General features: G+C 38.4%; 1 protein-coding gene and 1 long non-coding RNA gene across 4 annotated transcripts in view; one reads left to right on the top strand and one right to left on the bottom strand.

Moving 5' to 3' along the window:
• Positions 1-4,174: 4,174 nt before the first annotated feature.
• On the bottom strand, positions 4,175-22,929 carry LOC129525836 (uncharacterized). Its single transcript, XR_008670342.2, has 4 exons — positions 22,836-22,929; positions 21,308-21,449; positions 5,431-5,484; positions 4,175-4,883 (listed from the first exon to the last, which is right to left on the bottom strand). It is a non-coding gene; the product is annotated as an uncharacterized lncRNA (long non-coding RNA).
• A 49-nt stretch (positions 22,930-22,978) lies between these two features.
• KITLG (KIT ligand) overlaps positions 22,979-24,148 on the top strand; it is an 83,404-nt gene continuing 82,234 nt past the window's right edge. For 2 of the 3 annotated variants that reach the window (XM_004053649.4, XM_004053648.4), the window contains exon 1: positions 22,979-23,182. In XM_004053649.4, coding sequence (XP_004053697.1) covers positions 23,168-23,182 — 15 coding nt within the window. In that variant the 5' untranslated portion in view covers positions 22,979-23,167. The remainder of the gene's footprint in view (positions 23,183-24,148) is intronic. The other variant, XM_055357901.2, reaches the window with a different exon arrangement.

The raw sequence follows: 24,148 nt of genomic DNA, 5'->3' as shown, positions 1-24,148 counted from the left end.
CAAATTAACTACTATCAAGTACTCTGACTGGGAGTGAACAAAACAGGCACACTTTTAGGAAAAGTTTCACACCTGTAGTCCATCTACTTGGGGGGCTAAAAAGGACAGAGTGCTTGAGGCTTGGAGTTTGAGACCAGCCTATGCAATATAGTGAGACCTTGTCTCTAAAAAAATAAAACAATAAAAGAAAATAAAAGCAAAAATCAAAGTTCCAGCAAAACATCAGAAATTAAATATGGATATTCAAGGAAAATTAAAATGTTATATGAATAAAATGTACAATAGAACACTAATAAACATGTAAATCCATTTCATATAGTTGATTTTGGTGAAATAAATGAATTACTAAAACTGAGTTAGAAAAAAGTAAAAACAAACAAACAAAAAAACAATTATTAAGAGAGAAATAGAAAAAAATTAATAAATTTTTTAGAAACCTTCACGCTTAGCTATTTTAACGGATTAGCTCTTTAACAGTATAGAAATATTTGAAAATACATATAATTAATTTGTAAAATTAGCATAAACCTGATAGAGTAAACTTGTATCAACTGAACAAGGGCAAACACTATAAAAAATCTCATTTCTAGAGGGAAGCATTATAAGTGGTTAAGAAGCTTGAAATCTGGAACTACTTGGGCACAATTTTATGCTCTGCTGTGCTAACCATTTGCTCTTGGACAAGCTATTAATATTTAACCTTCCTAAATCTTGCTCATCTACAAAAGAAAAATAATAACAATAAATATGACATAGGGCTATTGTGAGGATGAAATTCGTTAACAAGGATGTTTTATATTTATGTAAGGCATAACACACTATAAAGTTACAACAAATATGTATTTTAAAACATAGCATTAAAAAAAGCCAAAATTGACAAATGGGATCTAATTAAACGAAAGAGCTTCTGCACAGCAAAAGAAACTACCATCCAAGTGAACAGGCAACCTACAGAATGGGAGAAAACTCTTACAATCTACCCGTTTGACAATGGGCTAATATCCAGAATCTACAAAGAACTTAAACCTACAGAATGGGAGAAAATTTTTACAATCTACCTATCTGACAATGGGCTAATATCCAGAATCTACAAAGAACTTAAACAAATTTACAAGAAAAAATCAAACAACCCCGTCAAAAAATAAGTGAAGGATATGAACAGACACTTCTCAAAAGAAGACATTTATGCAGCCAACAGATGCATGAAAAAATGCTTATCATCACTGGCCATCAGAGAAATGCAAATCAAAACCACAATGAGATACCATCTCACACCAGTTAGAATGGTGATCATTAAAAAGTCAGGAAACAACAGGTGCCAGAGAGGATGTGGAGAAATAGGAACGCTTTTACACGTTGGTGGGATGGTAAACTAGTTCAACCATTGTGGAAGACAGTGTGGCGATTCCTCAAGGATCTAGAACTAGAAATACCATTTGACCCAGGCATCCCATTACTGGGCATATACCCAAAGGATTATAAATCATGCTGCTATAAAGACACATGCACATGTATGTTTATTGCGGCACTATTCACAATAGCAAAGACTTGGAACCAACCCAAATATCCATCAATAATAGACTGGATTAAGAAAATGTGGCACATATACACCATGGAATACTATGTAGCCATAAAAAAGGATGCGTTCATGTCCTTTATAGGGACATGGATGAAGCTGGAAACCATCATTCTGAACAAACTATAGCAAGGACAGAAAACCAAACACTGCATGTTCTCACTCATAGGTGGGAACTGAACAATAAGAACACATGGACACAGGGTGGGGAACATCACACACTGGGGCCTGCAGGGGGGTGTGGGGAGGGGGAAGGGATAGCATTAGGAGATATACCTAATGTAAATGACAATTTAACGGGTGCAGCACACCAACATGGCACATGTATAGATATGTAACAAACCTGCACGTTGTGCACATGTACCCTAGAACTTAAAGAAAAATAAAAATAAAAATAATAATAAAAAAGAAGAGTGCTTGTCCCATTCATGAGGGTTCCAGCCTCAAATTAATTACCTTCCAATATTCCCACCTCCTAATACCATCACATTGGGGGTTAGAATTTCAACATACAAATTTTGGAGTGCATGAACATTCAGTCCATTGTAACTACTCTGCAATAAAAAGGAATAAAATTGATTCATGGAAAGGAAATAATAAATAAAAGGAAATAAATTGATTCATGAAACAAATTAAATGAATCTTGAAAACATAAGTGAGAGAAACCAAACACTATATAGAATCATATCAGTCAATTTACATAAAATTCTAGAAAAAAGTAAAGATATTGTGCTAGAAAACTATGGTTGACAGGTCCTAAGGGTTAGGGGAGGACACTGACTGCAAGGAGACATAGTAAAACTTTCTGAGGTAACAAAAATGTTTTGGTCAGGTTCAGAGGTTGCAGTTAAATTATACATTTTTTCAAACTGCACTGAAGCATGTACTTAAAATTGATAAATTTTTATACATAAATTATGCTTAAATAAAGCTGATTGTATCTATATAAGCATGTGCAATAAAAACTGTTAAAATAGAAGTGGGAAGAAACAGAATGTTGATGGGAGTTTTAACATGCTACCTTTATTCTCAATAGATTCACAGATAGATTTATTTTATCCAAAAATACTTGTATGCCTTGGGATTTTTTAAATAATAACATAAACTTGAATTTATTTGTGAAAAACTCCAAGGAAACAATGTAAGTCACTGACAGTGGCAGGCCTTGAATTCCCTGATTGTAGCTCTGTCCGGGCAGCCCCCACTCTCCATCCCAGCATCTTCGTCTAAGTATAGACAATATTGCACTTTTGTAAAGACAAAGACATTCTGCATTTACCATCACATGCCATTTGTTCTTGTCCTAGTCATCCTACATACTCTTAGTCCTTATCTCTTCCCGAACAATGTCCATTGTTATTGTTCATCTATAAAGCAATACATTTCATGCCATATCCACTATGTGCTCTGCACTCCTCTGGATGCTACAGGTAGGGCCATGGACAAGCAGAAGTTTCTAAACGGTATATGTCATCATCAGAAAAAGTAAATAAGTAAATAACCAATATAGTTAAATTAACAATAAAAAATATTTTGAAAAAAATTAAGAAAGTAAGGAAATAAAGAGTAACTAGGAAAGAGGAGTTGGTATTTCTCTAGAATAAACACGAAGATGTGGCACAGCTGGGTCAAATGGTAAGATTATTGTTTGATCAAGTAACTGGGTACTATAGCCTAGTGAAGCTGATACATAAAATTAGCCATCACATTAATCCCTTAGGAAATGTAACTAAAATCATATTGAGATGCCACTGGACAACTATTAGAATGGCTAAGAAAAAAATACAATACCAAGTGTTAATGCTTAGTATGGCTAACGCTGATGCAAAGCAACAGGTACTCTCAGATACTGCTGGTCATAATGCGCATTTCTTAATATCCCCTATGTTGAAAAGGAAGTCAAAAGGGAAGTTAGTAAGTATTTTGAAGTAAATAAATATAAAAACATAGCATATCAAAATATGTAGGAGGCAGTTAAAGCAGTGCTTAGAAGATAAACTGTAGCATTGAATGCTCACATTAGAAAGGAAGAAATATCTCAGATTGATTATCTGTTTCCACCTTAAGAAACAGTAAAAATAAAAAAACTAAACCCAAAGAAAGCCAAAAAAGGAAGTAATAAAGACAAGAACAGACATCAATGAAAAAGACAACAAATAATAGTAGAAAAAAAGCATTAACATCAAAATCTGGATTCTTTGAAAAGATCAGTAAAATTAATAAACCACCAGCCAGAGCTACCAAGAGAAAAGAGAAGACACAAATTACTAGTATCAGGAATGAGAGTAATGACATCACTACAGATCTTGTAGATATCTAGAGACTAGTGAAGAAATATTGAGAAGAAACTTATGCCTATAAATTCGACAATTTGAATGAACCAGACACATTCCTTAACAAACACAAACTCCCAATGCATATTCTAAAAGAAGTAGATAACCTGAATGATCCGAATTATGTTGTCGATATACAGATATTTGTATATGTCTATAGATATATAGATATAAAATTCAATTAAGAATTGAATTTAGGGTTTGAAACTTTTCCAGAAAGAAAATTCTAGGCACAGATGATTTCACTGAGAAATGCGACCAAACATTTAAGGAAAACAGCAATCATTTATTATCATTCATGGTTTCTATGGGTCAGGAGTTCAGAAGCAGCTCCACTGTATAGTTCTGGTTGAAAGTCTCTCACGCGGTTGCAGTTAGACATTGACTAAGGCTGGAGTCACCATCAAGTCTTCTTTGTCTATCTGGCCCTTGGCCTAGGAAGACTCAAATAGCTGAAAGACGGAACAGCTGAGGTTTCTAAAGCATTTCTCTGTATATCTTCATGGTATGTCCATGTGGTCCCTCCAGCATGGTGGCATCATGGCAGCCAGACTTCTTACATAGTTGCTCAGGGTTCCAGAATGAGAGATAGAGAAAAAGAAAGCGAGAGAGAGAGACTATATATTGAGACCAGGATGTAGAGGTTGCAGTGAGCCATGATCAGGCTATTGCACTCCAGCCTGGGTGACAGAGCAAGACTCTGTCTTAAAAATAAATGAATAAATAAATAAGGATGAAATTATGTATCTCTAATATGTTTCTAAATATTCTATCATAAGTTTTCGCTCTCAAAAATTTAAATAAAAAGGGGGAAAGTCTATTATTTTTAAAGTACTATGTCTTCACTAATTTCTCTCCTACATTTGTGCCCTTCATACACTCTTGTCTAAGGTCTTCTGGCGTTGTGTGTTTGTGATCCTTTTATAAGATACAGTTCTGAGTATATTCAAAGCATTTCTTATTACTTCAGTTTCCTAGAAAAAGCACAAGATAGAGTTAAGATGAGAAGTTTTATTACCTTTAATATACTTTAGATTGACTTAAAGATCTTTAATGATCTTAAAACATTAAAAATAATTAAAGACCTTTAAGTCAACCTAAAGTTTAAATATAATTTTGGTTATAATCTTTTTTTAAGAAAAATCGAGGCTATAGGGTCAATGTCAGAGCATTTGAGATTTGAGTTACTAGCCATGATGCACTTTTGTACCCCTCTATGATTATTAATGCATTGCCTTCTCTGCACAACGGCAATGCTACTATCACGTAATGAATGTTGAAGCATAACCTGTTGGCAGAAACAACAATTACAACACCTTTGTTCCCACTGAAGAAGGAAAAGTATACTTAGATCTACTTAAAGCTGCAAGCAATTTTGTTTGCATTTTGTGTATATACGTTGCTATGTGTCTCTATATTTGTGTTGGCATATCAATTAAGAATAGTGTATTAGTCCGTTTTCATGATGCTGATAAAGACATACCTGAGACTGGGAAGAAAAAGAGGTTTAATTGGACTTACGGTTTCACAGGGCTGGGGAGGCCTCAGAATCATGGCGGGAGGCGAAATGAACTTCTTACATGGTGGCAGCACGAAAAAACAAGGAGGAAGAAAAAGCAGAAACCCCTGATAAGCTCATCAGATCTCGTGAGACTTATTCACTATCACAAGAATAGCATGAGAAAGACCAGCCCCCATGATTCAATTACCTCCCTCTGGGTCCCTCTCACAACACGTGGGAATTCTGACAGCTACAATTCAAGTTGAGATTTGAGTGGAGACACAGCCAAACCATATCAGATAGATTAAACCATTGATGAGGTGAGTATCTCAGGATAAGTTCCTTATTCTAAGCCACTGTTCCCTCATCTATAAACTAGGTTAATAAAACACTGTCTCCAGAACCTTGGACAATGGGATTAAATCAGAAAACATGTACAAAACTCTTGGCAGAGTGGCTCATACATTGCAAGAGGTTAATGAATGATAGCAACTATAAGCTTTTATTGCCATAAAGCTCAGACATTGGATTCCTCAAAGGCAGAGACTGTAGTTATCTGGGGAAAGCATCATGCCTGGTGGTGTAGACTCTTAATGATCGTGTAGGTTAAATTCAGCTGGACTGAAATAAAATAGATAAATATTACATTTACACAATGCTGTAAATTTCTGTTACTTTCTAAAAGTATTTTGATATTGCAAAGAAAAAAAATTTCTCAAATATTAAAGTACTTAACTGGGTAGGTAAAATAAACTATATTGAGGAATCAAAGTCAGTTCAGGCTTAATTCTATAAACCCAACACTTTTAAACAATATAGAGTCAGTAACCAATTACTCTATTCTAAATAGACATGTTTCACAGAATATTTAATAATTTTGTTGATATTCCAATTTGTTTTATTGATCAAAATATTTATCTTTCTGTAGTAACTTAGAGTGGATAAATTTGATTTGTTATTTTTTAAAATTTCAGTCTTTTTTTGAAAAAAGCAAAGCATTTTGTTAATTTTCAACTTTCATGTGTCTGAAATCAGTTCAAAGCTCAAAACTGATAATGGCACGAGTCCACTCAATTTAGCACAAGTGTGTTTTCTCTGTTCCTCTCTGAATGTTACAGAGAATTTATCTTTTTTCACATTCAAAAAACTGAAACAATAAACTCAGGATAGCAATGCATCATAAACTCATAAGATGAAAGGCCATTTGATTGCATATTTCTTCTTCTTATAGTTTACTCCAACAAAGGATTTCTAGAAAAGTATGCCAGACCTATAGAACAGCAAAATAAATAAATAAAAATAAATAAAAATAAAAATAAATGGAGTAATGGGAAGATCACTAAGACAGGATTCAGGAATTCAGATTCCAGCCCTGACTTCCCTGTTTAAAATTACATCATCTCTGGTTAATATCACTAAAGTTCTTTGGATCTCATCCTCCTTTTCTGGAAGGTGAGAATTATGATGTATGCATGCCCTTCTCCATTAGAATGTGATTATGCTTTGAACAATCACGAGCACAATTCAGATATGAGATGATAGTCCTGTATGTTGTCTGCTGTGGCATATATTTTTCTCTATAAAAGTAAGTACTAAGTTAATGCCACCAATAGATCTTGTATGAATTTAATAATGTAGCTCTAATATTTACTGCATGCTTATTATGCAGCATTTATTGTCTGCTTAAGAATTAGGGACCTTTAATACACTAACGCTTAACCTTCAAAATGCCACTATTGGTAGTCATCATTATTATCCTCATTTGAGAGAACAAAAACCACTAGGAATATTAGTTCTGTATGTTTTGTCCCCATGCGCAGGAAAAAGTTCTAGAATGGAGTGATGAAGCATTATTATTCCCATTTAAGAGACGAAGCCTCTGAGGCATTGGGGTTAAGTTGGCCAAAGTCAAACAGAAGGTTACTGTCATACACAGGCCCCAATACTACTGTGAGGCAAGTACTGGGAGTTAAGAAGCTGCTATGAATTTCCCAGGCAGAAAGTGGTGGAGCCAGGCCTTAAACTGAGGTCTGTGTATCACAAAGCTGATGTTATTTCTACTATGGCGCAGTGTAAAATGATCTATGTTAGATAAGAAAAGTGCTACCTCCTTTCATTTAATAAACCATTGTAAAATAATCATACTGTGTTTTACAACTTCCTTGTTCACTTTCTCCTCCCTCCTTGGCTAGAAAGCTCTTTCTCTATTCTTCTAACTGATATAACTGGACTCCAAAAGTCAAACTGGCTTTAGTTATTCATTTTTTCCAGAGAGGAAGATTGATGTACCATTATCTTTTTTTTTTTTTTTTGCCAGGCCTGCTTAGAGTTCAAGGATTTCTTCCTTAACAATGCCAGATCTTTGATGCATTAGATTTAAGCGGACAGTTTCAGTGCAAGGATAAATTGACAAAAAACTTTTCATTGAAGTTCAAATAGAAAAACTTTGTACCATTGCAAATAATCCAGATTTTAGCCAACTCTCTTTGTTCGCAATGTCCTACGGTGTAGGCTATTTTTTAGTGAAACTTCTCTCCAGGAATCCTTCTTTCTTCAAATACCTTTTTTAGGTTCACTGTTAGTGCTTTAATACCTTGACTACATATTTCTGCTCAACGCAAACTTTTTAGTTTCTCTTTTTCTAGTTAACACCATTGGAAACCAGATGAAAGGCAGCTTCTCACTTTGCACTGACAGTTGATCAAGATAAACCAACACAAAGGTTACAGAGATGATATTGTACAAGCTATACTAAGGTTGGTAACCAGAAACCCAATAATGGGGATTAGGGGGAAAATCAGTACAGATAATCTTCAGCTTCCAATGTCTGCACCAAAAAGGTCTAGTGCTAGCCTAACTATTTCCTTTACTCTACATAAACGAACTTTGTTCCGCTTTCGGAGCCCTTCATTGTCATGAAATCAGTCATTGAATCAAAATCCTTAAGGACATTTTCCAAGCTGTGAGTACTCCTTTGAAAGCTGTCTAATTATCCTGTAGTCCGGGTAGCTATCCAGCATGCCCTAGGACGAGACAAGTTACTTTTTTACCTTTTGACTACATAAGGAAACTCTGCAATGTAAATACTACACTGTATTATCAGAAATGTTTAACTCACTTCCTAGCCCATAAATGTTCCTATTTAACAACAAAGTATTATTAAGGGATACACTAAAATATCATGGTTAAAAGAGTGGATTTTTAGAGTTACTCAAACACCAGTTGAATCCAAAATTGGCCACTTTCTAGCTCTGTGACCTAGAGTAGCCACTTAACTACCCCTGTGACTTAGTTTCCTCATCTGCAAAACAGGGTAAATTATACCCATCTCATAGATGGATTTGATCGTCTTTTTTCCCTTTCTCTAAATAATGACAATGATAAGCACCAGATTATTCACAGTGAGCTTACCAAAAACCAAAACCAAAACAAACAACAATAGCATTCTTAGGAGTGTTGTGAGGACTATTGTAGAGAACATAGTAAAGATTAAACAATATATGGAAAGTACTTAGTGCTTGGTAAATGCTCCCTAAACAATTATGAACTGATCTTAAGTCTATTTAGTATGCATAATTCTTAGGTTATTTACAGTAGATTATTTGGCTACCAGACCATAAAGAAAGTAAATCACAGATCAAATTCTCTCACAAATGTAGATATGACTAACCAACACATTGACAACTGGACACAAGTCAGGTCACACAAAATATTATTTAAAGCTTGAGTAAGTCCTAGTTCTTGGTACAGTTAAGTGCTCCCTTTAACATCTTAAGTGAAAAATTCACTGAATACAAACATATCATTAGAGTTTGTATTTCTCTCAGTCAATGGCTAGAACCAGTTTGTTTAGGGCTCACGTCCTTAGCATCATTTCTACTGCTACAAGCTTCAGGCCTCCTTGGATTCTTATACCCTGATCATGTTTATGTCTCTAAAAGAAGTTTAACCAATCCACATGTTCTTAAGAACTTTAATTTTACCAATTAGAGCTCTCTTTTTACATTAATGATGCTGATCAGTCAGCCACTATTTTCACCTCTAAAAAACCATTTTTCCATATAGTATGCTATTCATGAATAATATCTATTAATAACATTCTTATTTTGAACATATTTCCAACATCTATGGATAAGCTACATATGGGTAATACAAGTGCTTATATCAGTACCTGCTAAAGTTTGGATCTCTAAATTCCATAACCCTTTCTTATGCTGCTAATAAAGACATACCCGAGACTGGCAATTTATAAAGGAAAGAGGTTTAATTGACTCACAGTTCAGCATGGCTGGGGAGGCTTCAGGAAACTTACAATCATGGTGGGAGGGGAAGCAAACATGTCATTCTTCACATGATGGCAGCAAGGAGAAGTGCCCAGCAAAAGGGAAAAAGCCCCTAATAAAACCATCTCGTGAGAAGTCACTCACTATCACGATAATAGCAGCATGGGGGTAACTGACCCCATGGCTCAATTACCTCCCACTGGGTCCCTCCCACAACACGTGAGGTTTATGGGAACTACAATTCAACATGAGATTTGAGTGGGAACACATCCAAACCATATCAAGCATGGAACTCCTGATTAGAAAGCCCGCTGGTCAGTTATCCCATTACTGGGTATATACCCAAAAGATTATAAATCATGCTGCTATAAAGACACATGCACACGTATGTTTATTGCCGCACTATTCACAATAGCAAAGACTTGGAACCAACCCAAATATCCAACAATGATAGACTGGATTAAGAAAATGTGGCACACATACACCATGGAATACTATGCAGCCATAAAAAATGATGAGTTCATGTCCTTTGTAGGGACATGGATGAAGCTGGAAACCATCATTCTCAGCAAACTATCACAAGGACAAAAAACCAAACACCGCATGTTCTCACTCATAGGTGGGAATTGAACAATAAGAACACATGGACACAGGGAGGGGAACATCACACACCGGGGCCTGTTGTGGGGTGGGGGGAGAGGGGAGGGATAGCATTAGGAGATATACCTAATGTTAAATGATGAGTTAATGGGTGCAGCACACCAACATGGCACGTATACATATGTAACAAACCTGCACATTGTGCACATGTACCCTAAAACTTAAAGTATAATAAAAAAAAGAAAGAAAGCCTGCTGGTCAGCAGTGGACTCAAATTCTTGAATAGAATGCTCTTAGCATGTGGGATGTAGCCTCACTCAAATAGCAAACACACAATACCACACTGCATATTTTAAGGTAAATGAAAGCTATCATGGCATTAATCAATCCAATTTAAGAATGGATTTTTGCTTTTTTTTTTTTTTTTTTTTTGAGATGGAGTCTTGCTCTGTCACCCAGGCTGGAGTGCAGTGGCACAGTCTCGGCTCACTGCAACCTCCACCTCCCAGGTTCAAGTGATTTTCCTGCCTCAGCCTCCCGAGTAGCTGGGACTACAGGGTCATGCCACCACTCCCGGCTAATTTTTTTTTTTTTTTTTGTATTTTTAGTAGAGACGGGGTTTCACCATGTTAGCCAGGATGGTCTCGATCTCCTGACCTCATGATCCACCTGCCTTGGCCTCCCAAAGTGCTGAGATTACAGGCATGAGACACTGTGCCTGGCCAAGAATGCATTTTTTAATAAACAATAAAGGAAACATATTTAAAAATTCAGAGGTTATGAAAATGAGCATCTTCTTTAATCTGTGTCTCACCTTGGGTATAGTTTTCAGAATAAGAAAATTAGTGTCTGGCATTTGCCAACAAAAGTAAAGAAAAAAACAAATAGGTGAGGGCGGGTAGTGTATGCGGCCAATGATGACAATGCCTGGGGCTTACTAACCAGTCTAAGTTTGGAACTCAAATTCCAAAAGCCATCTCTACCCACAAGGCCTCTGGGAAATAGGTTGAAAACTGATTAAGATCCCCATAACCTGTGAAGATAGGGGTCACTGCAGTCAGTTTCTAGCTGAGAGAAAACTCAGACAATGAGGTACATTGTTAACAAATGTATTTTATGCAAACTTGATAAGTGGTCTGATGATGTTGAAAGGAAACATGAAAAATCTACAACTTGTCTAAGTTGCACATCCACAAAAAGAAAAAAGAAAAGAAATATTACAATGCCTGTTTCGGACTGTGGAACCCAAAATGGTAAAAGTTATCTGTTACCTAGTTGACTTCATGTCAAATTCATTCCCTATCCACCCCAACCCCTAAAAAGACAGAAAGAAGAAAGTCCCAAATGTTTGATAGCTTCTCAGTATTCCCTGTCTATAGTTTTCACAGGAAAATACACCATGGGAGTTGCATTGCATCTTGTGACAAAACTTTCCAAAACATTGCTTTTGTCTATATACCTACACCCTTTATTAACTTTGTCATTTCAAGAGTGATGCAAAACAAACTTGTCAATTAAGAAATAAGCCATACTCTAGGAACTTCTCATTTAAATGATTCACTAGAGGACACAGGTTTCAAAAGCAGAATATGAAAAACAACATTGCCACAGTTGAAGCCACAAATCATTTTTAAGATCAAATAACCAAAAAGAATAACATTGCTGCCAAAACCACCAACCTAAACTAATTTATCTAGTACAAATAAAAGTTATGAGACATAGAAAAAGCCATAAACTGAAATGATGCCGAAATGTACGGTTATATGATAGATTTTTAAGTGGTTATGAAGAAGAGGGACCTGTGGTAAAATTTATCAAAATTGTGGTATTACATTATATTTGAGCATCTAAAATGTATGCATTCAACAGTCTCCTATATTCTGGTAATATGGAATATAAAAAAGTATATTCATAGAAATACATATCATTTAGAAAATCAATTCCACCTTTTCTTCTTCTCTAGAAATTCCTTTCTGAATAATCTTAAAACCACTGTCTCCTTAACAATAACTCACTCTTTACTATAAACAGCACTAGAATATTTACTCTTTGATCTTGATTCCTTGGAAGTACTGCTTCTGGACTAACCAGAAGGTTTTGTGTAAATCAAGTCTGAAGATGTGGGTTCTACTCCTCATTCTATCATAAATTAGCCTCTCTGTAACCTCAATTTCATCATCTGTAGATTAATCGTGTAAACTACATTTTAGCAAAATTTTCTTCTAGTCTTAAAACCTGTGATCATGAAATAACTCACAAACTCATAGTTCCTAAAAATCTCTAAATTTTCTCTAGTTTCTAAATTTGAGTCGCAAATATTTATGTTAATAAAATTTTTAATTGCAAAAAAATACATATATAGGACTTTTATCAAGTCCTATATGTGTATTCTCTCTCTAGAATGTTCCCATCACATTTCTACAACTCGTTTTACTCTTTTACTCAGCATATTTTGAGCAACAGCTTCTCCTTCACTGAGTGGAGGCTCATGTACTACAAATTAATTTTCCCGTTAACAGTAAACCTAAGATTGTAAGGAATGAGCAACCACTCTGCTTCAAAGAGACAGTGATATTTGAACCAGGCTTTGAATGATGAAAAGGAGATTTCGGGCAGAAAATGGAGGAAAAGCTACTCCATGTTAAAGGAACAATGTAGCAGAGGAATAAAGGTGTCAAAGAGAAAATGTTGAGAAGTTCAATATGGTTATTTGGAAGGAGGTAGATAACAGATGAACATAGAGAATGATAAATATTGTGGCCAAACTGTAAGGAGCCCTGGATTTTATTCTCTAGGTACCAAGGGTAAAAATACTATGACAGACAGAAAAGTGGCATGACCAGATTTTTACATGTGCAGCGGTAACTTTGCAGCAATGTTGAAATGGACTGTAGTAATAGAAGACCAAGGATAGGAAGACCATTGGTGAATGGTTTAGGTGAGATTCAGGAGACTCTAAAGTAGGGTAGTGACAAAATAAATAAATAACATGTTTTGGATGAAATTATTAAACAAAATAAGTTAGAGAAAATCAGTTATTATTTAAATATTAATTATTAATCATGTGCTTTGAAGGAAATAGTATCATCTGGAAGTATTAACAAATATTTGCCGAACAAGGGGACTAATGAATAAATGATTGAAGTTCTCTCTGCAAAGCTGAATCTGTACTTTTGAAATATACCAGGAAATCCTATCTCTAAGATCCACTGGATTTATTTTCCCTCAAGTTGCTACTAGAATGTGTAAATAAGTTTATTCCTTTAGATGTTCTTGGCAATCTCGTTCTCTCATTGGATCGTGATAGCCAATACTGTAATGAGCACTTCAGCTTCAAAATACATTAAACGTTTTCTTTTCTTTTCTTTTTAAATTTCAATAGTTTTAGGGGAACAAGTGTTTTTTGGTTACATGGATAAGTTCTTTGGTGGTAATTTCTGAGATTTTGTTGCACCTGCCCCCGAGCAGTGTACACTATACCCAACGTGTGGTCTTTTCTCACCCCCTCCCACTCTTGTCTTCAAGTCCCCAAAGTTTATTATATCATTCTGTGCCTTTGCATTCTCACAGCTTAGATCACACTTGTAAGTGAGAACATACAATACTTGGTTTTCCATTCTTGAGTTACTTCACTTAGAATAATTGTCTCCAACTCTATCCAGGTTGCTGCAAATGCCACTATTTCATTTTTTTAGGGCTGAGCAGTATTCCATGATGTATATATAACACATTTTCTTTATCTACTCATTGGTTGATGGGCATTTAGGCTGGTTCCATATTTTTGCAATTGCTAATTGTGCTGCTATAAACATGCATACGCAAGTGCCCTGTGGGTAGATACCCAGTAGTGAGATTGCTGGATCAAATGGTAATTCTGCTCTTCCTTCTTTAAGGAAATTCCATACTGTTTTCCATAGCGGTTGTACTACTTTACATTTCCACCAGCAGTGTGGTGTTCCCTTTTACACGTTCACATCAACTTCTATTATGTTTTGATTTTTTTAACTATGGTCATTCTTGCAGGAGTAAGGTGATATCTCATTGTGGCTTTAATTTTCATTTCCATGTTAATTAGTGATGTTGAGCATTTTTCATGTTTGTTGGCAATTTGTATCTCTTCTTTTGAGAATTGTCTTTTTCTTCTTTCCTTTTTCTCCTTTCCCCCTACTCTCCACATGTAACCTTGAAGCAAACTGCAGAAACCTTCTTTTTTTCTCCTTAGTCTTAAATTATAGCCTTGAAGTGTTCTTTGGAATGCTATGTCCCTCTCTCACCACACACTTCCTTGATACTATGAACATTTATCTAACTGTATACTTGTTAAACTTACACCATGCACACTTAGAAGTTGTGCTTACTTAGAAGTTCCAGAAGCTAATTTTGAGACAGACCAGGCATGAAGACCCAGATACAAAATTCCAGAGATTACCTCAAGGTAGTTAGTCAACAACCCCACCATTGTTGAGATGATGCCAGCCCGTACTCTAGGCGAACCGTAACTCAAGATAGCCACTAGTACAAAACACACAGACCTTGTACCCAGTGCCACTCCAGCATGCCTCCCATTCCAAGTTCCCTTTTTAAGCCCCTCTCCCCACCCTAAAGTTTGAAATGGTTTCTTTAAGGCACTAGCCTTGGTCATTTCCTCACTGCAAGCCCTGGAATAAAGTAATTTTCCTTCCACTGCACTTCATGCTTGTTACAAGCAGTGAGTAGCTGAGCTTGCTTCTTGATTATTTGATAGATATGGACTATAATTACTTATCCATATCATAATTATCTCCAGGGACACTCATGCTTTTTTTATTTTTTGTCAAACAAATTCCATTTAATATGTAATTAATGTTTATTGATAAGACTAAATAGAAGATTCTGAGTTAATATGAATATTTCTAGAGGTTCACAAGAGGGATAAAAAAATAAAAATTTCTAAGATGAGTTATTATACAAGCTCAACTTTTTTCAGGAATGTAATTATTTACTGTTGATTTTTAAATTGATCATACAATTAATTTTTAGGCATAGAATAAAGGGGGAAAAAAGCCAACCACCAACAATGTAAGTATTTACTATATGATGTGGTTTGGATGTTTTGTCCCTTGTAAATCTCATGTTGAACTATGATTCCCAGTGTTGGAGGTGGGGTCTGGTGGGAGGTGATTGGATCATCTGGGTGGATCCCAAATGATCTGGGTGGATCCCAGCTTAAAAATCATATTAAGATTTTTAGCACCAACTCCTTGGTGATGAGTGAGTTCTTGCTCAATTAATTCATGCAAGATCTGGTTGTTTAAAAGTCTGGAACCTCCTTCTACTTGCTTGGTTGCTGTCTCTTGCTATGTGATACATCTGTTTCCCTTAACCATTCACCATGATTGTAAGCTTTTTGGGTCCTTACCAGAAGCAGATTTCAGTACCACACTTCCTGTACATTCTGCAGAACTCTGAGCCAATCAAACCTCTTTTTATTTATATAAGCTAACCAGTATCAGGTATTCCTTTATAGTAACACAGACTAACACAGAAAATTTGTACTAGGGAGTGGGATTTTGCTATAAAGGTACTTGAAAATGTGGAAGTAGCTTTGGAACTGGTAACAGGCAGAGGCTGGATGAATTTGGAGCACTCAGAAGAAGACAGGAAGATAAGGGAAAATATGGAACTTCTTTGAGAATGGTTAAACGGTAGTGACCAAAACGCTGATAGAAATATGAATAGTGAAGGCCAGGCTGAGGAGGTCTCAGGTGGAAATGGGAAATTATTGGGAACTGGAGTGAAGGTCACCCATGTTATGCCCTATCAAAGAACTTGGCTGCTTTGTGTTCATGCCCTAGAGATTTGTAGAATTTTGAATTGAAGAGTCATGACTTAGGATATAGGGTGGAAGAAATTTCTAAGCAGCAAGTGTTCAAGATGTGGCCTGGCTGCTTCTAACAATCTATACTCAGATGCAGGAGCAAAGAAAGAACTTAAAGTTAGAACTTACATTTAAAAGGGAAGCAGAGTCAAAAAAGTTTGGAAATTTTGCAGCTTGTCCATTGATAGAACAGGAAAAGTCATTTTCAGGACACAATACAAGCAGGCTTTGGAGTGGCCACTTGCTAGAGAGATTAGCATAACTAAAAAGGAGCCAAGAGCTAATATCCAAGACAATGAGAAAAAAGCCTCAAAGTCATTTCAGAAGTCTTTGAGGAACTCCCTCCCATCATAAGCCCAGAAGCCTAAGAAAAACGAGTGGATTTGGAGGCCAAGCCAAGGGCCCCACTGCCCTGTGCAGCCTCAGGTCACTGCTCCCCACATTCTGGTTGCTCTGGCTCCGGAATCAGCTCAAAGGGCCCCAGATACTGCTTTGGAGACCATAAGGCACCGTAAGCCTTGGTCGCTTCCACATGGTGTTAAACCTGCAGGTGCATGGAATGCAAGAGTGAAGGAGGCTTGGCAGGTCCCTCCTAGATTTCAGAGAACATGCAAGAAAGCCTGGGTGACCAGGCAGAAGCCTCCTGCAAGGGTGGAGCCCTCACAGGAAGCCTTTACTAGGACAGTGTAGAGTAAAAATGTAGGGTTGAAGACCCTAAACAGATCCCCCACTAGGTCACTGCCTAGTGGAGCTGTGGGAAGGAGGCCACCATCCTTCAGACCCAAGAATGGTAGATCTACAAGCAGCTTGCATCCTGAACCTGCAAAGCCTCAGGCACTCAACTCCAACCCATAAGAGCATGCACAGGGGCTGCATCCACAAAGCTACAAGGGCAGAACTGCCCAAGACCTTGGGAGCCCTTGCACCAGTGTGCCCTGGATGTGGGTCCTAAGGAGTCAAAGAAGATCATTTGGAGCCTTCAGATTGAATTACTGCCCTGCTGGGTTTCAAACTTGCATTGGGCCTGTAGCTCCTTTCTTTTGGCCAATTTCTCCCTGTTGGAATGGGAACATATACCCAATGCCTGTACTATTTATTGTTACATCTTGGGAGTAAATTACTTATTTTTTATCTTACAGGCTGATAGGTGGAAGGAACTCATCTCCAGATGAGACGTTGGACTTGGGACTTGGAACTTATGAGTTTACACCTTGGGGGACTATTGTGAAAGCATGATTGTGTTTTGAAATGACAGAAGGACATGAGATTTCAGTGGCCGAAAGCAGAATTATATGGTTTCTCATAATCTCCCTCCGAATCTCATGTTGAAATGTAATTCCCATTGTTGGAGGTGGGGCCTGATAGGAGGTGATTGGATCATGGGGGTAGTCCCCTCATGAATGGTTTAGCACCATGCCTTTGGTAATGAGTGAGTTCTTGCTCAGGTAGTTCATGAAAGATCTGGTAGTTTAAGATCTGGGACTTCCTCCCCCACTCACTCTGTTGTGCTCTCTCCTGCCATCTGACACACCTGCTTCTGCTTTACCCTCCTCCAGGATTGTAAGCTTCCTAAGGCCTCACCAGAAGCAAATGTCAGCACCATCCTTCCTGTACATCCTGCAGAACTGTGAACCAAATAAACCTCTTTTCTTAAAAATTACCCAGTCTTAGGTATCCCTTTATAGTAATGGAAGTGGACTAATACACTATCCTTCATAATATTGCTAACCCTTATTACATAATCAAGAAAAACCCTGAACTAGACAAATGAGTTTGATGTTGTTTTCTGAATACTAGAAAAATTATATTATTCAAAGAATACTCTGTGAACTTATTAAGTATTTCATCATTTTCAAGGCTGGTAAAATCACACGGCTTCACACAGGCAAAGAGAACTTCACATTCTTGTAGTTTGGAAACTCCATAGGAAGGAGATACTGTTCCCCAATAGCTCTAGCACAAAAGTCCCACAGTGGATTCTGATTGGCCCATCTCATGTGATGTACCCATTCCTCCACCAATCAGGACTGGACAGATCAGGGTACTAAGCCTATCTCTGATAGTGGAGGGAGGTGGGAAAACAGAACCATGTGAATGACAGTCTCTCTTGAAAGATAAGGAATAGTCTGAATTCTCTAAGTGAAAGTGAGTGCTAATAATGGAAGAAGAGGGACAGGAAAGTGTGCTAAGCAAAAAAAAAAAAAAAAAAAAAAAAAATCCAAGCTGGGCATGGTGGCTCATGCATGTAATTCCAGCACTTTGGGAGGCCAAGGCGGGCAGATCACCTGAGGTCAGCAGTTCGAGACCAGCCTAAGCAACATGGAGAAACCCCGTCTCTACTAAAAATACAAAACTTAGTCAGGCATGGTGGCGCATGTCTGTAATCCCAGCTACTCAGGAGGCTGAGGCAGGAGAATCGCTTGAACCTGGGAGGCAGAGGTTGCGTGAGCCAAGATCATGCCATTGCACTCCAGACTGGGCAACAAGAGTGAACTCTGTCCCCCCCACCAAAAAAAAAATTCCTAACCACAGTCCATATGTCTAGGTTAGATCATGGTTTTCCCATTTATCAATTGAGGGATCTTGAGCAAATCACCATACTTCTTTGATCCTCAGTTTCCTTATTTATCAAGTAGAAAAGTTAAAAATTACCTCTCTTACATGATTGTCATAAGAAGTTATTGACGGAATATAAACTAAGGGCTTAGACCAATTCCTGGCTTATATGGGCAACAGCAACCTAATTGACCAATATTTAAGGGATTCGCTCTGTTCTTTTCCCTGTGACAGATATTGACAATAAAATAATGAGCAAGGGCAGTCATAATTACTTTACCCAAATAGTCAAACAAACAAATACAAAACTGCAGTTGTTTTGTAAAAAATAGGTAATTCATGCTCGACTTTATAGTAAGAGGAGAATTGAACAAAGCAAAGAGATCGGGAAAGCCTCCCTGAGGAAGAAAATATAGGGAATACTGAGTTGAGATCTACATGATAAATGCATACTTACTGGGCACAATGATAGGGTGAAACAAAGTGATCCAAACAGAGGCAGAAAGAAGGGTATTTGCAAATGGTCTGAGGTGAGAATTATGAGGACAGAAGGGCCTTGGCCCTGGAAAAAAGGGAGCACATAATGAATTGACCTTGGAGAAGGAGGGAGAGGTGAGATCTTGGAGGCCTTGAAGGCTTTGCTAAGGTGCTAATTTCTTTATTCCAAGAGCAATGGCAAGCCACCAAAGAGCTTTCAGCAGAGGAAATTTCATGATCAAAGAGGCATTCTTCTCCTTTTCCCCCTCCTCTAGTCACTCAAAGACAGATATAGACAGTCTGTCTCCGGTCTGGCTTGGTCAGGCAATAAGTTTCAGTTTGTGAGAGACATTTTTTAAAAGAAAAGTATTGAAAACAATATATGTGTCTAAAAGAAGATATCCACAAAATAGTGAATGAACAAGAGATATTTCACATGCACAAAGCAAGATAAGACTTATCTGGTAAATTACACCTGCCTCTTAACAACAAAAACGATAAAGCTCAGGAAAAAAGCTTTTCAAAATTGGATTAATCAATAATAGCATGAGTGACGAATAGTATTGAAAGTATTCAAGTAAAAATTAGATAATCATGAAATAACTTTCTACCCAGTGTGTTAAATGTTGAACTCCCTGAGTTGTATAATGGTAGCCTGCTATTTCCATAAGAAAACATCCCCCATCCCTCCTGTCCACCTGGGACATAGCCCTGCCTCTTGTTCAGTTTAAAGGAACTCCTTGGTTTTTCTTCTGTGAATCAACTGAATGCTGGCCTGCATCCCCTATCAAAAGCCAGTCTTAAGGAGAGATCTCAGTCATTCTGACCCATTTGTGACTTCCATATAAGCCTACCCAAAATCTTTCATTTGCATATTAGCTCTTTCTAATCCCTTGGATATTTGCTTCGACATTCTCTTGATTCAAGTAACATTATTACACAACAAAACTGTAATGCAGCAGTATGAGGGAAACAAAAGATACAGTTACGTATGAGAAAGTCAGTGATATTAACGAAGCTAGAACCAGGGAATGGTGGAGGTGGGAGGAGGAGACAGAGAGAACTGAGAGGGAAAAAAATGGAAAGAGGGAGAAAGAGAGAGGAGAATGAGAATGCATTGTAGGAGATGAAAGTAGCATGTATTATTGAGTTGAATGAAAAGAAATTGAACTGAATTTCTGTTAGGAACACTGCCTGGTTTCTTTAAACCTGGTACAACAAATTAGGCCATTCCTTTCTATTGGTCTCATAAAATCCATATGGTTAGATTTATGATTCCCAGGCTTCAGTAACTCTCATACCATTTTGATTATTTTTGTCGTATCTGTCCTCCTTTAGAGGACAGATAGAGGATACTTGTTATTTACTTAATGTTATACATGAAAGTGAGTTTATATTGACACTAAATATTTCTTTTCTTGGGGGGGAAATGGTGGTAAAGGGGTACAAAGTTTTAGTTAGACAGGATGAATAAGTTCTGGAGATTCATTGTACAGCATGATAACTACAGTTAATGTACTGTATACAGTTAACCCTTGAACAACACAGGTTTGAACTGTATGGGTCTACTTATATGCAATTTTTTTTCAAACTCAGATAGAAAATACAGTATTCTAGAGATGTAAAACCCATGTATAAGCAGGGCTGACTTTTGTGTCTGCAGGTTCTGCAGGGTTGACTGTGGGACTTCAATATATGTAGATTTTGGTATACCTGAAAGGTCTAGGAATCAATCCCCTGAATATACTGAGGTACTCCAAAACTACAAAGAGTAGATGTTAAATACTCTCAGCTCCCAAAAATGATGAGTATGTGAGGTGATGGATATATTATTTAGCCTGATTTAATAATTTCACAATGTATACATAAGCAGAACATCACATTGTACGTGGTAAATAGATACTATTTTTGTCAAATATAACTTAATAAAGCTGGAGAAAAAAATAAAATTCTCCACTTCAAAAAAGCCTTAAAGGGGCCGGGTGCAGTGGCTCACGCCTGTAATCCCAGCACTTTGGAAGGCTGAGGCAGGTGGATCACCTGAGGTCAGGAGTTCGAGACCAGCCTGGCCAAAATGGTGAAACCCCGTCTCTACTAAAACAACAACAACAACAACAAAAATACCTGGGTGTGGTGGTGGGCACCTGTAATCCCAGCTACTTGTGAGACTGAGGCGGGATAATCGCTTAAACCTGAGAGGCGGAGGCTGCATTGAGCCGAGATTGCGTCATTGCACTTCAGCCTGGGAGACAGAGCGAGATTCCATCTAAAAAATAAAAAATAAAAATAAATCTTGAAGAAAAAAAACCCAATCATTTGCTATGCCTCCAATATCCAAATTAAGCTCATTTTGATATTTGATGTTCGATATATTTGTACTAAGAGTGCCTAATGTATAAAAATCTTTCTAAGCAACTATCACCTTGGAATCATGATTGATGTGCTGTCTATACATATTTTTTCTAACATGAGAAAGTGAGAACGCAGTCCCCCACTAAATTATGCAGTCGAGTTTCCCACATTTGGGGAAATCACAGAAGTCAGCACATCTGGAGTGAAATAAACAAGCTTCGCCCTGATTACAGGTTTGGCATATTCATGTTTAACAAACGCACTGGAACTAATTAAAGCAAATTTGGAATCCTACTCTATTATTAAAATAACTAATTCCTAAACTCATACATTATTCTTTCTTTTAAAGATCACTGATGTTAGTGTTCAGCTAATATTTTCTTTTAAAAAATTAATGAAATGCTTTGGAATGTTCTCCAGTTATACAAACAAAAACAGACACATTCTGGAGAATCAATAAAATATTTGAAGTATTTTTTTAAGACTGTACAGCTGGAGCTCCAGGTTTAAATTAGAGCTCTGCCATTTACTAGATATGGTTGGTCAAGAAAATTAACCTTGTATTTCATCGTCCATAAAATGGGAATAAAATAATAAGATCTACACTAATAGATTTGATGAAAGAATTTAATGAGATAATCTATGCGAAGTTCTTAGTCTGGCACCTGGCACATGAACAAGTGCATCACATAATGATGTTAGCTATTATTATTGTGGTTGCATTATCTTTCCGTTCAAAAAAGTACAACTTTCAAAGCCTTGCTGTGTTGGCGACCTGTAGTTTAATGATCTATCACTTCTCTTTCAATCTTAATTTCTAAAGACACAGTAACAAACCATTCCAAATGAAGCATCTCCCCCTGCAATACTTAACCTTGAGTCAACAATTCTTGTAATTATTAAATATTAATTCACTAAAGTAATTGTTTTTTTAAAAAATAGAGGTGATAGGACAATGGCCTAACTACAGATCGCAATTAAACTTTATTTCTCTAAGGCAGGCAGGGTGAATTCTTTGCTCCGAACCTCCCGGACTCCTCTCCCTCTCCGACTTTGTATAACAGAGGGAGCTCTGAGCCCTCTCTGGCGCGCGAGGTATTTCGTCTGTCCCCGGGGGTGCCAGGTGAGCCCCAGCGGATCCGGGAGGGTAAGCTGGGACTCCTCCCGAGCAGTAGCTGCAGGGTACCAAGCTTCGCCCTCTGCGTCCCTGCACCTTCGCGGTCTCCCGCCAGTGCAGGTCCGGGGCCCCCAGGCGAGCGGACAAGGTTGGCCTAATCTGCCAAACTTCTGGGGCATTTACCGTGCTCTGGCCGCCCTCCCGATTCTTCCCTCCGCGCCCTTGCCTGCTTCTCGCCTACCCCGGGCTCCGGAAGGGAAGGAGGCGTGTCCGGAGCAGGCGGGCGGGAACTGTATAAAAGCGCCGGCGGCTCAGCAGCCCGGCTTCGCTCGCCGCCTCGCGCCGAGACTAGAAGCGCTGCGGAAAGCAGGGACAGTGGAGAGGGCGCTGCGCTCGGGCTACCCAATGCGTGGACTATCTGCCGCCGCTGTTCGTGCAATATGCTGGAGCTCCAGAACAGCTAAACGGAGTCGCCACACCACTGTTTGTGCTGGATCGCAGCGCTGCCTTTCCTTATGAAGAAGACACAAGTGAGTAGGGCGCGCCCGGGAGCTCCCAAGCTCTCCAAGAAAAATCGCGCCCGGTGCCCCGGGGAAGCCGGCGCTCCCTGGGACTTGCAGCTGGGGCGTGCAGGGCTGTGCCTGCCGGGTGAGCCAAGAGGATGCGGGGGAGGCCGGCGTGGTGTGTGATCCCGAGCCGAGCCGGGTGAGCCAGGGAGAAAAGGAGTGGGAGTGCTGAGAGGGAGCCGGTGTCAAGTTTGGAGCCTCAGCAGTTAAGTTTTGAGCTGTCAGTCGGAAACCGTAATTCCCGTCTGGTGGAAAGATTGGCTTTTGGGCCATGGAATGTTAAGTTATCACGGGAAGGCATGTCTTTGCATAAGAGACGGTTTTCCCGTGGATTCCAGGAGATTATGAAACAGCACCCCACGCGCCACCCTCACTAGCTCTCTCACTCAGATTTATTTGTGTAGCCCCGAGGTGGGCGCCGGGCACCAGGAGCGGCGCGAATGCGGGTGCAGCCGCGGGAGCGAAGCCAACGCGGAGCTCCTAAGCGGCAGCTCTCGGCGGGGCGGGAACCTGCCCGCCTGCCCCGGAAACTTGGCTCTCGGCGGTGTCTGCCTAGTTTGCAGCTCTGTGTGGGCTCTAAAGAGCTCTAGTACTTCCACAATGCATGCACCTTTTTCCATTTCAAAAGGGATAAAGGCTTTTTATAAAATAGGCACCTCTGAATGATAGTGATTGAGATAATTCCCAGTGCTGCTAAATTCTGCATTATACATAAAGCACTGCGGGTAAAGCGCTGCCTGGGGGGACAATTAGATTTTTTTTCCCTTGAAAAAAATACCTGGTTCTTCGTTTAGAAAGGGCCGCCACGGTGCCCCTATCCACAGTTCTCTTCACCATTGTTGATTGTTACCTCCTCTCACTTTCCCCCTTAGAAATTGTTATGTGTTATCTGCCGCGATTGGCTAAGGGTTGCCCTTTCACCCCCCAGAG

The sequence above is a fragment of the Gorilla gorilla genome, chromosome 10 (genome assembly GCF_029281585.2).
Source record: "Gorilla gorilla gorilla isolate KB3781 chromosome 10, NHGRI_mGorGor1-v2.1_pri, whole genome shotgun sequence".
Lineage (NCBI taxonomy): Eukaryota > Metazoa > Chordata > Mammalia > Primates > Hominidae > Gorilla > Gorilla gorilla.
Note: the sequence above shows the minus strand (reverse complement) of the source record. Positions and strands in the feature narration are given on the sequence as shown.